This window comes from Anser brachyrhynchus (assembly GCF_964034855.1).
Source record: "Anser brachyrhynchus genome assembly, chromosome: 5".
Taxonomy (NCBI): Eukaryota; Metazoa; Chordata; class Aves; order Anseriformes; family Anatidae; genus Anser; species Anser brachyrhynchus.
The window spans coordinates 19362047-19375108 of NC_137699.1; the positions used below are offsets into that span (position 1 = coordinate 19362047).

Consider the following 13062-nt stretch of genomic DNA (forward strand, 5'->3'; position numbering starts at 1 on the left):
TGGTATTCCTTCTTCTGTACAAGCCAAAGCTCAGATACAGTATGATGTCTTAAATCCTGCAGCTACTCTAACACAAAACCCATTAAGCAACAAGAAAAAAAAAAAAAGGAAGAGCTCTAATGTCTGATGTGGAGAAAAGAACAAGCCTGAATTAAGCAGTAACCAAAGCTCCTTTGCCTGCAGAAACAGCATATAGATCTGTGGGCAGTTTCACTAGCATACAAATTTTGGTTTGAGAGATCAAAATTAAGCAACGCATCAATAAATAAGGTATTTTTTGCTCAAGAAAGCAGATGTCCTTTACAAAGCAATTAATACTCTGACAGCTAGACTTGTAGTCTGGCTCAAGCATGAGAAAAAAATCGTTCCATAATCCGAAAGCTAAACAAATGGATTATTTTTTGTTTCACACAACTCCTACAACTTCTGCTTTATTACACTGGTGTGGTTTCTTTATACTGCATGTATCTTATCTCAGTTAATGCAGAAGTATTTAAAGCAACCGTCAAGGACACGATGACCTTAACAACACAGCTTCCTCACGCTGAAACAAGAGACAAAGCCACTTAAAGTACAGAGATCCTGGATTCCTCCTGAGCTCAGAGCGCTGAAGCCAGATCCAAGCCCAGCACCAAGACATATGTTGCACCAGTTCAAGAAAAGCAGGGCTTTTCCAGACATGTGCAGCATCATCCCAGCCTGTTAAGCACAAGGGCATTTTAAGCAGCAGCTTAACCCAAATGTAAGGTGGGCAACAGGCTTGCCAGCTACTTCTGTGAGAGTAACAAGAGTAGTAATATTCACATGCTTATAGAGAGAGGCTGTCTTGCCAGCTACATGGAGTGGGGGTCTAGGTACTGCAACAGAACATGCAGAAGAGTATAGAAGTCTAGAGGGAGGAAAGGATACCAGCCTCTTACGCTGGGCTCAAGCAAGAACACATCTGTGACAGGAGACATGACTGCCAGCTCTGCTTCTTGCAGCCAGCCCTTTCCGTGGTTGTAGCAACTCAGCCAGTCCAACTGCTGCATCTCCAGCCAGGTAATTAGCACAAGGCCCCTGCACACTCCATAATTATTTAGTAGGAGACTCCATCATACAATTGCCTTAATCCAAACTATTTAACAAACACTTTTTAAAAAGTCAGTGTTACGTAAAAAGGAATTAGGTTAAATTGAATGATCTTACTTAAACTGAAGGAAAAAAAAGCATTATGAAGGTCTGGTTATTTTTATGTGGATAGTCTGCAAGGGAGAACCATGCAACTCAGAGCCCCCGTAGAAATCCTGCAGCAGAAAGATACACAGCTATCACCTCCTCGCACCCTCAAGGACACAAACGATTACACAACAAGCAGTCCAAACTCGCTTCAACCAAATTTTGACTTTTGTTTCTGTTTTTTTCTTCTGAGTATGTCAAGTCATTGTCTTCAGTTGAACGACATTTTTCACCTAAAATCCACCCCACACAAAGAAGCATACGTGAAGGGAAAGTTGAGTCACATTTCACTCACATTACTCATTGAACGCATACTGATATTTATTCAGAACTGTTTAAATTGTGCTTAAAGGATGTTATGCACAAGGTACACAGGCTGAAGTTACTACACTGCTTTACTCACAACACCTTGATCCTCTGATCATTGCCTGATTCACAGTTCTACGCAGCTGGAAGCTTCTATGATCATTTCTCCTCTGCCTCAGTGAACTAGAGAAGAATTTACTGTGTCTGTACGTTTGAATATTCTGGTACTTAAGCCATGAAATACCTTGCAAAACTGAGGAACAAAATTTCACAGGTCTTCATGAACTGTGCCATCAGCAGCTTTACCCTACAGCAATACAACACAACTGAAGAACTACCTATGTCAACCAGAGAATGCTATTTTAGTGAACTAAGAGCTTCGTTACTGCCAAGTTTTCTTACAGTTAGTAACACAGTAGCTTACATTGCTACCTTCCTTCATCAGGAGGGGAGAAGGGAGCAGAAGGGAACAGTGAAGACAAGCTCTACAGACTTGTACTAGAGGTTACACTAGCGACCCCTGAATACCTGTCCATACACACTTCACAGGACAAGGTTCAGAATGACTGATGCTAGCAAAATACTGAATTACTTGTCATCGCTCATTCCAGAATCCACACATGCTATTTACTGCACTTTACTAATAAAGTGCACTCAGAAAGCATTATGTACTTTTTTTTTTTTAAGACTGCAATGATTGCTGTGGTACCCAAAGTATATTCTCTGATTAATTTCTCTTCTTCACAATGTTTTCTGCAATTCCTTATTGCATTTATGACAGCCTGTTTAATACTAGCAGTGAGGTGAATGAAACCTCCTTCATGCTTGAAGCAGACTGGAATGTGCAGTTGGCAATGAGGTTCTACAGGAGCTTCAATAATTTTTTTTTGTTTCTTTTTTTTTTTTAAACACCTTTTGAAGTTTTCACTCACTGCAAACTAAAGAAAGTCTGATGAGAGCTTCTACTTTCAACAGTGAAAAATTGACAACATTTTGCAAACAAACTGAAGTTTGCCCATCAGCCAAAACAAGTTAAAAAAAACAACAACAGGTATTGTAGCTTGAAGTTATGTTGCTGAAAGCACTGAATTTCTACATTAGTGTGGCTGCAGCAAAGCTTCCAGTCAGGCATTAACCTCGTGATGACAGAATAACATAGGCAAAACAATTGTTAGTATATCTATAGGAAAGGCCTCATGATGACCTGTCCTGTCTAAATATTAAGTAAAAATATTTAGATGCAGAAAAAACCTTCAGAAACGGTTAGAATTGGTACTGAAGTCTCAGTACAGAAGCCTGAGACTCAGAGATAGCTAAGAGCTTCCAGCAGAGCAGCTTTGCAGAAGTGGCAGGGAAGTCTGGAATCTGTTCAACTCTTTTAGTCAGTTCAGGCCAACTACAACAGGTTGGTGGGGATGTTCCAGAAGAATACAAAGTCAGTCTGACTACAAACTCAAGCATGTTATAGCTTCAGAAACAAAAGGCATGTCAGTATCAAAACAAAATCATAGCTGGGAATCAAGCCATTATTTGCTATATTAAGATTATCAGATGAGTTGACTAGTGAAGCTGTTTGAAATGGGGAGAACATCTCTTTGCACTGATGACTATAATCTAACTAGTCAATTTTAACTATGAAATTCTTCCTAAGTAGTACATATTTTGTTATCAGAGTCACATAAGCTTTCCTCAGGTTTTTATATGCCTCTAAATATAAGAAAGAATGTTTTTGTTCTGTCAACAAGAGCTGCTAAGCAGATATAGGTCGGTAATATTGGTGGTAGGGGGATGGTTGGGCTGGATGATTTTGGAGGTCTTTTCCAACCTTAATGATTATGTGATCTATAGTTGTCAGAGGGACAAAATACAACCTCTCAAGTTTGCACATTCCACGTTAAGACTAAATGTTGCATTGGAATTGCCTTGTCCCTGCCAGTTTATGATACTCTTGTCAGTACTTCCCAACTGTGACTGGGAGCAGTCTCCGTGACACACACTTTTTGTCTGTTAATCTTTCAGCTGAGGGATTTCTGCAGTCTGTCTGCAACAATCTAGAAGTATAAACTCTCTTAGTATAAACTCATCTAAACTTCCATTACAATACAAGGTGAAAAATGAATACTATTCTAGGGTGACTCAGTTAGTAGAGGGGCAAAAGGCACCTTCATATAGAGTCTAAAAATCTGTTCTCTTCTTGACTAAACTGCTAAAGCCAGGTACAACTAATTCACCTGTCTTCTATCTAGGTGAATTCAAGGTCTTCTATAAGGAGAGCCTGCCTCATGTAGAGACAGAATTGGACCTCTTGAGGGTATGCTCTAGCAATAAGGGAGGTATTATTTGTATTTAGTTTGTATGTATACTTACTGACCTATGAGCTATGGTCCACAGTTGAGCGACCAAAGGCTCAGCATGCTAGGCCTTGACATCCAAATGTCAAGAGGGCTCACAGAGCAAGCAGAACAGAAAAACAGCAAAGCAGTAATTCACCCAAGTCATCAACAGCAGAACATTTTTTTTCAACCAGCAGGAGTCAGGTAAGACATCTCTAGCTCTAGCACATAGACCAATTATGCCTGTCAATTTCAGGCATAATAGGCTCTTCTACTTTTGTTTCATTCAGACTCTTCTACTTTGGAAAACATATTCTCCACACAAAGCAGCTCTCAGAAAATACAAGCTGAAATACATAGATTTTCCCCTTATTAATATCACCAATTCTTTTATTGGAAGTGAACAATTCTATGTATAAGGAAAGGCTGTAGCATTGATTTCTTTTTGTGTGTTTTTTTTTTTCTTTTTTCTTTTTTTTTTTTCCTGTGCCATGATATTAGAAGAACCCAGAGAGGAATCAGAGGAGGTTTCAAGTAAAGCTTTCCTGAACAGATGGTAGAAAAATTTCAAGAAACATTAGAACACCTAGGCCCTGAGGTGAGTCTAGTTAAAAATCTAGAGCTTCCAGTGAGTAGATAACTAGCTGATTATACTATCATATACAATAAATTGAGTCACTTTCAAAAAAAAATGCAGAAGTAAGAAAACTATACCCTGTTAAGTCTGTGGAAAACACTAAGCCAAAACAAGAACTGGTATACGTCACCTTCAGCGATCTTCACCATCTCTGCCGCGTGCAAGACCATTTAAATTACTCTAGTTTTAGTCCAGTTCAGGAAAAGTTGGAACAGAATCAACAGAATTCTCAGATTCATATTCACTCTTGTTAGGGATGTAGAATGTGGTGCTCTGATAGAAAAGAAATTAGTACCTTCACATGTGCACTGCAAGGCACATCTAGAACAGGACTTGGCTGGGACTCCCTTAAGGAATTTTTGCCTCTCAGCAAACATCTTTAAATGACACAAGCTTAAGTTTCAGTGATGTTTTCGCTCTCCCCTCCCATCAAGCATATCAACAGTACATGACAATTCACAAAAAAATACATATAGACACAGATATATACATATACACACATGCATTTATATAATAACCTCTGTCATAGGATAACTGAGTAAATGCAGTGACTTCTCAAGGGAAAAGAGGAAGGTTTTCATATTCACCTTCCTATGCCGTAAAATTATTTTTCCACTTCCTTTTCACAGCAAAGTATCTAACACTGATGTTGGTCTGATTTTTGGCAGAAGTAGCAGGCTTTGTGTAGTCTGTTCTAGAGCTTGTTTTTCCCATCATTTAATCTAAGAATAAAACTTGTGTCCATTCTCCAGTCAGTGACCAGTAGACATCGCCTTCGCACACATTGAGCAACCAGCACATAGCTCAAGGGTCTACTAAACACTTGTTTACAAGATTAACAGCCATTTTTGTTAGTTCCAACTTTATGATCTCATTACCAAGTAAAAGCATAAAATGGTGGCATTTTAATAAAGCAGTTTAATCTCCAAGCAAGATTTATACTAGACACAGTATGTCTTGCAGATAGAGGCTGAATTTAGCTCAAAACAGGTTAAGAAGTTACTGTACATGTTTAATAAATTAACCACAAAAGTTTCATGTTACTTCATCTGTCAGTTCATTTCACTTTGCCATACCTTCTTATGAGATGTAACACTTAAGAAAAAAAACAACAGACTTTTATGAAGTTCAGGAAAGTTACTTCAGGCTTTGGTAATGCAATAAGCATTCCAAATAGAAACATTAGTCTAGGTCAAAATAGAAAAATGAAGGTAAAAAAGGCTTAATCCAAAATCAGCAAGTTCTGAAGCCACATATATGAACTCCACACTGCAATGCCTTATCTAGGTGCAAACACAGCCCCATATCTATTTAAACAGAATGTTTACCATAGCCACTTCTGCCGGAATTTCATTCAAAAACATCTCAACTACCCCTCAAAATCTTTAAAATTTGAGGCCACATACGAAACTTGAACATACTTATAGCATGAGTATTAATATGCATTGCTTAAGAAGTGAACTGTTGCCTCTTGGAATGCATGAGAATGGAATTAGTCATTGCATGCATTTTGTTTCATATGAATAACCTTTAATGCTGTTACTTATAGGAGTGGTCAAGACATCTGGCCTCATCAACTACACATTTTTATCTTAAGTTTTCCAGAAGACAACTTAATACATTACTTCCCTAAGTGGTTGGGAGTGGGAGGCTAGTTGAACATGTACTGTTTTAGTAAAAATAGTTACACCCACTCACGTTTTCTCAAACTAGTTTGTGGCCTCCTGCAAGAAAACAGGTAAAGTAGTCACATGGTTGGGTGGCAAAGTATTAGGTTTGTGAACACTATCTCAGCTCTTTGATAGAGGAGGGAGTTTTCTTCCCTTATGGCTGAGTCACAGGACTGCAAAGAAGCTCTGTGCTTAAGAGAACACCTTCAGTAGCTATTTTAACACCCTGCATTAGCATTTTGCTTATGTCCTCAGCTGACAAAAAATCTGAACATGTAAAAGCAAAACAAAAACCCATACAAAAATGTCATGAGGAAAGCAAACACTACAGTTTAAAACAGTCAAGTCACTTACCTTTAAATTTTGACCGAATGTTTGCTAGTTCTTTATTTATTCTCTTTATCTCTGCTTCTTTGCTTTTGCCTGAAATCAAAAGAACATACATCAGGATACAGTGTCTCAAACAGCCTTCTGTCAACCCCAAGCTTCTTTCCACACAACCATGTTGCATGAAAATACAAACATCAGGAGGAATTATTGCTCCCCCCCTGCCCATAGCAGCATTAGGACTAGATGAAGGGAAACATCACAGAGGTAACTTCAGCATTGCTTTATTAGGGAATCTGAGAAGCTAACAACACCTCTATGTTTCAAAAAGTTCCACTTCCAGACTTTAACTATATGAGACTTTCATACTGTCTAATCCGAGATGCCTTTATTACCGACTTGCACAAAACACCTCAATTCCTGTATTCTTTGGAGTGAAATGGGAAGAGAAAACAGAATGACTTCTGATTTGATTACTAGGCTGACACTGCTCTTAAAGAAAGAATCATAGAATCGCAGAATGGTATGAAAGAGAAACGGATCTTCCTAAACAACTTCTCTTGCTCCTCAGCTTAAGGAGTCAATTTACCGTTTCTCTATTGAATGGTCATTCAAGCAGCTCTCAAAAGAACAGCTTTATGTTCTTAACGGGCATTAAAAAGGAAAAGTAATAAAACTATGAGCTCCACAAAGACTGAAAGACCTCAGGCAGAAGGGATACATGCTTAAAGTTTACTAGACTTTTGATATATCCCAGAAAAGTCACCTTAGAAAATAGAAGTATTTACAACTCCCATTTTCTTAGATGTCTTTAGCACCTTCTTAACAATTTATATTCCATAGCAACTTCTGATTGCAAGGACAGGTATGAGGTTTTACAGTGCCGAGTTTAATAACCACAGAAATAAGCTGCAGTTTCAATCCTGTTGATGCAAGCTTGTCCAGGTAATACTTACATTATCCAAACCAAACAAGTTTATTACTTGTTAGCATTTTGTCTTTCAGTGACAGATTCTACAATGGCCTGGGTCAGTTATCTCCTATCAAAGTGAGCATGGTAAGATAAAGCATCCAACTCAGGTATCATATACAATTGCCTGAAGCTTGAGGGAAGCAAATGAATCCCATTCCAGCAACGCAGAACTGGACATCTAGTTGGGTTGCAAATTCAGACCTGTATGGAATTGACTTTCTAACAGTTTCCAAAACATCTCAAGTGGCCGCAGAAAAAGGCATCTGCCTTTACTCTCTACCAAGTGTATTCGGCTACAAGGTTGCGTATCAAAGTTCCTGTCCCGGCATGAAAGTGATCCAATTTGATCTGCAGTGGGGATCGGATGCCCCACTGTGACAAATCCCTTTCCTCACCACCTCTCTGATCACAACCGCAGCCGTGTCTGTGCAGAGAGGGTACATGACAAGGCTTGAAGAGATCAGGACCAGCACTCCAGGACACCTTCAGGCTCATCCCTTTCTTCCACATAAGCAGAACAACAACTCCCGGCATTTAAACATCGTACTACATTTGCATGTCCAAACTTCCCATGCCACCCAATGATTTTCTCACCCTTTCCCATTCCAAAGATGATCCGGCAGCAGGATGCCTCTGTTTGGATCATGAAGTTTAACCAGTTTTCACCGATATTTCATGCAACAGTTTTCTTCAAATTAAACATGGCCTGCCTAAAATAAGCTGGTTTTAAAGCAGTAACATTACTCTCTGCATAAATGGATACCAACTGACAGAATCTAAAGTTTAAAGTGTTTTCTACCACAGATTTTAGATTTGTCTTAATTGGATTAGATTATTTGTTCTGTACACATGCCAGAGATAACCAGGTATTCACGTCTAAGATACTTGTCAGCATTAGGAATTCATTACCAGACAGAAGCAAGTCTTTTGTAACATACGCCGAAAGGATGCAAGTGTTAATGTAAATAAAAAGCATTCCAAGTTTCCTAAGCTACCTTCAATCAGCACTTTTTCAGACCTGAAAACACTTCCGTGATTTTTGGCAATTCATCTGTTCCAGTATAATAATAATAATAAAAAAAAAAGAGGATAAAGTTTTAATTTCTAAAGCTACCGATTTCTTTCCCTCCTTTACCAAGCAAATGGCATATCTCATTTTAAAATGTTACCATTGAGTCCAGAGACTGTACTTCAGTTAGATAAACTGGTCAGAGAACACTGACCTCAGTCTGGGATATTTTCAAGTTAGTGAACTTGAATAGAATATTTAATTACCTAAGTTTGGAAGCTATGTCCTGGCTCTGTCTTTAGGCTCTGTCTGCAGGTAAAGAACACTGCAATAGTTACTCTGAATTATTAGCAATGGTTTCTCTAACCTCAGGAAGTGTGGCAATAATCACTGAAATTTAAAATGGGGAGGGAGGGAAGAAACATGACAAGTACATAAGTCTCATACAGCTTTTTTAAACCCAAAACAAAATCATGGCTTAAAAAAAACCAAAAAAAAAACAAAAAAACACCTCTCTATCCATTACACTCACACATTATCAGTTACTGCTAGAAACTGTGTTCTTTGCGTCCTAAGCAAGCAATAGAGTATTGAGGGAAGCTAGACTAAAATACTTCAGGAATCTGTGAAGTCAGCACCCTTTGGTAGAAGCAGATTGCAGCCTCAGCAAAAGAATAAACAAAATCCCCCGCACACAGCTGGAACGGTGAGCTGTCAGGAAGACCCACATTGAACAACCACCTCAGGTCTGAAGTTTTAGTTTCATTGGAAGCTAAGAACTTGCATAGCACGTGAACAGAAAAACAGCCTGTTTTTAGTAATTCCTTCAGGCCGTTCTATTTTGAACGCGCTATGTAATCTCATCTAGACCTTGACAAAACACCAATACCATAGCAACCAGCTGGTGATAAAAACTTAACTCCCCATACTGGAGCCCCAGCTTGGATGATTAAGTCCTAAGGTGCCTCCTTACCACATTGATTTCACCCATAAAGCATCTGGAAGTAAAGAAATTACTTCATGTCTTCGGAGTTTCATTTAGCAGGCTGTTGGAAGCTTGTCTAGAGTGAGCTGTTACAGAGTGCGGCAAGCAGACTCACTAACTGCTTCTTCAGTTAAAGCTGCTACTTTTACAGCTACTCAGAAAGTCACCTTTGGGATTATTAAGATCAACAAAGCTGCCGTTAGCTGAAGAACAAGAGTAAAAGAAAAAAATATTTTTTTAAAATCTCCCGAAGTTCACTTCGCACTTAATAGTGCAACTAAAATGACGTAAATAACTTTTAAGTTAATGAATGAATTTCATTGTCAGCCATTCCAAAGTCAAGCAAAATATCCTCTCAATGTCAACATTTAAGTTAAAATTAAGTTGAAATATCTTAACAAAAAAAACACACCAAAAAAAAAAATCACAAGCATACCACTTCCTGAAGCCTCCAGCAGTTACACCGCACAGTAATCTTATTCAAGCTTAACTTACTGTTCATATAAGAGGATGACAAAACAAAATAAAACCTCACAGTGGCAGGTAGCTTCAGTTTGTTACACGTATAAAGGAAAGAAGAAAAAACAATAAAACAACAAAAAAGCAAAACTAGCGTCAATTTTAGCTAGATCTTCCTTTTCCCCTAAGAAGGAAGCTAGATCTTTCTTCTCCATTAAACAAAACACATTTAACCAACAAGTTTTCCTCGCGTTACTCATAAACAGTAACAGTGAAGAATTTCTACATTATTTACTTTTGCCATGCCTAGAAATACTTCAGCTTCCTTAAAGATGGTCAAAAATGAAGATAAAACCACTGCTGACAACAGTTGAAGAATTTCTGTACTGCACAACTAGAAGCTTGCATTTCAAAGCTTGCAAGGGCAATTGCTCCATCTGTCTCGTCTCCAGTCTGTTAAGCAGCTTCCCATTTGAAGAAATTACCTGAGCTGTATTCCGACACAGTATGCCATAGCCAAGCTACTCAACTTACAGCGACTTCTCAAAGGTAACGTCATGTGTATAAACTGATGGGTAGGGCAGTAGTTAAGTTGGAGCACACGATCATGTTCCGCTTGAATTCAGGCCACATCCTTCTCACTTTCATTTATTCAGGCTTTTCCAAGTCTAATAAGATGATAATTAAATATCCATAGCAAGTTATTAAAAGAGGTGACTTCAAATCGGTATGTTTTAGCCAATTACTCTGAAGAAGGCAGCCACAGGTGTATGACTGCTGTTAGCCTTCTCCAAGACGAGTACCTGAGCAAACGGGTACCCAGCCACAACATGGGCCCCGGCGCTCAGCAAGCGATTACTTCATAGCTGGCAGATCGCCACGCTTCAGGCTCCACTGTGCTGCCTGCTGCCTTCATTAGGCAAGGTAAATTTAGCCTGCGCTGTACTCTTATCTTTAATTATCATCTTGTTCAACAAAGATATACTAGTGAACATCAAAAGTCATCCAGCTCTTCAGGGAACCAGTTGCTATCCTTAACCTCCTGGTAATCCAGGCTCCAGGCAGTGCTTCAGGAAGTACTGCATGAACAACATCACCGCACCTAAGCTGGGAATTCTGCATTAAAATCCACAGAAGAATGAGAAAACAGAAAAGTTACACCAAAGGGATTGTTGAGTCTGCTCACTTGAAGAGAACAGTTTAGACATATTCTAATACTAACTTGGCAGAAGGACTGAAAGACTAAGCAAGTACTTCAAGGGTGGAATTAGTGGGCTACTTGTGGCTCATTTAAACAGTGACCTGCTCCAGCAGGATTAACTTGCTGCTGCTCTCACGATAAACTGCCTAAGCCAAGACTGATGCCCAAAGTGCATCCATGGTGATCAGACAGAACAGTAACCAGTTCTTAGCTTTTAGACAAACAAACCATTTAGCATATTTCTGACCAAATAATTGCATTTCTTTCCCAAAGGAGCAGAGAAGCACTTGTTCTATACAACTCTACCCAAACACTGAGGAGAGTGGATTTCTGCAGGCAAGATTTTATTAAGAGACAGGTGCACTGACAATGTGTACAGTAAAAGATTTGCTTTACAAAGGTTTAGATATTTCCAGTACTCACCTGGCTCTGATTTGTTCATGGCCAGCAGCCAGCATAATTAAGCCCACCCTCTAATTGGTTTATTTTGAATTCATGCACAGGTCAGAACTGTTACATGGTATTGCTTCTTAGCCTTAATTGCCCTATGGCCATCTGATGATCCTATGATTATAGCTGTGCCATTATTAGCGTGAAGAGCTATAGAGCACACTGGGTAGGAGGCTCGATTAGCATGACAAAGAGCTCGCCAGCATTCTGTCATGCTTCTTGAAGGTAAGTAGCATTGGTTTCTGTTTGTGGCACTGCCATTTGTCCAACAGAACACGTTGCTCTGTTCATATTCAATTATTGAACAGGCTTTGAAGACATGACAAGTTGAGTTTTCTGTTTAGGAAAGCAGCACCACAAATACCATCGAGGCTAAGAGCAGCAGCTTTTTCCCCTCCAAACTCTAGAGGCCAAGAACATCTATTTGGGAAGAACACAGAAGTTCTTACTCAAAACAGATCCTCCATTTTGAAGTTCTTTCAGAACTGTTAGATGCTTAAAAGAGTTACAAATCTGTCATTGTTTTCCAAACATAAGAACTCAGAATCATAGAACCATTTGGGTTGGAAGGGACCTTAAAGACCACCCAGTTCCAACCCCCTGCCATGGGCAGGGACACCTCCCAGCAGCCCAGGTTGCTCAAAGCCCCATCCAACCTGGCCTTGAGCACTTCCAGGGATGGGGCATCACCAGCTTCTCTGGGCAACCTGTTCCAGTGCCTCACCACCCTCAGGGTAAATAATTTAGATTAGATATTTGGAAAATATTTATCCTCTTTTAGTTTAAAACCATTCCTCCTTGTCCTATTACTACACTGCCTGACAAAGAGTCAGGGAGTGACTCAGCTCCCTCAGCCTGTCTTCACAGGAGAGGTGCTCCAGCCCCTTGATCATCTTCATGTCCCTCCTCTGGACTCGTTCTAATACTTCCACGTCCTCCTTGTGCTGGGGGCCCCAGAGCTGAACACAGGACTCCAGGTGGGGTCTCACGAGAGCAAAGCAGAAGGGCAGAATCCCCTCCCTCTCCCTGCTGGCCCTGCTGCTTTTGGTGCAGCCTAGGACACGGTTGGCTTTCTGGGCTGCAAGCACATGCTGCTGGCTCATGTTGAGCTTCTCGTCAACATCCCACCCCCCCCCCCCCCAACCCCCCCAAGTCCTTCTCCTCAGGGCTGCTCTCAATCCATTCTCCGCCCAGCCTGGATTTGTGCTTGGAATTGCCCGGTCCCAGGTGCAGGACCTTGCACTTGGCTTTGCTGAACATCATGAGGTTACACAGCCCCACCTCTCATGCCTGCCCAAGTCCCTCTGGATGGTATCCCTTCCCTCTGGCATGCCAACTGCACCACACAGCTTGGTGTCATCGGCAAACGTGCTGAGGGTGCGCTCGATCCCACTGTCCTTGTCACTAACAAAGATGTTAAACATCTGTTAGGTTTTCATTAGCCTCTACATTAGGAACATCTAAGCTGACTGGCGAGTTAGGTGGGAGAGATTC

The 13062-nt window shown here is 40.1% G+C and overlaps 1 protein-coding gene across 7 annotated transcripts in view; it reads right to left on the minus strand.

Moving 5' to 3' along the window:
• Positions 1 to 13062, minus strand: part of AP2A2 (adaptor related protein complex 2 subunit alpha 2) — a 48714-nt gene that overhangs the window by 27806 nt on the left and 7846 nt on the right. For all 7 annotated transcript variants that reach the window (XR_013951861.1, XR_013951862.1, XM_080593838.1 and 4 more), the window contains exon 2: positions 6519 to 6587. Coding sequence is in view for 5 of the 7 variants with exons in the window: in XM_080593838.1 (XP_080449964.1) it covers positions 6519 to 6587 (69 nt within the window). In the remaining 2 variants the exon portion in view is untranslated. The remainder of the gene's footprint in view (positions 1 to 6518; positions 6588 to 13062) is intronic.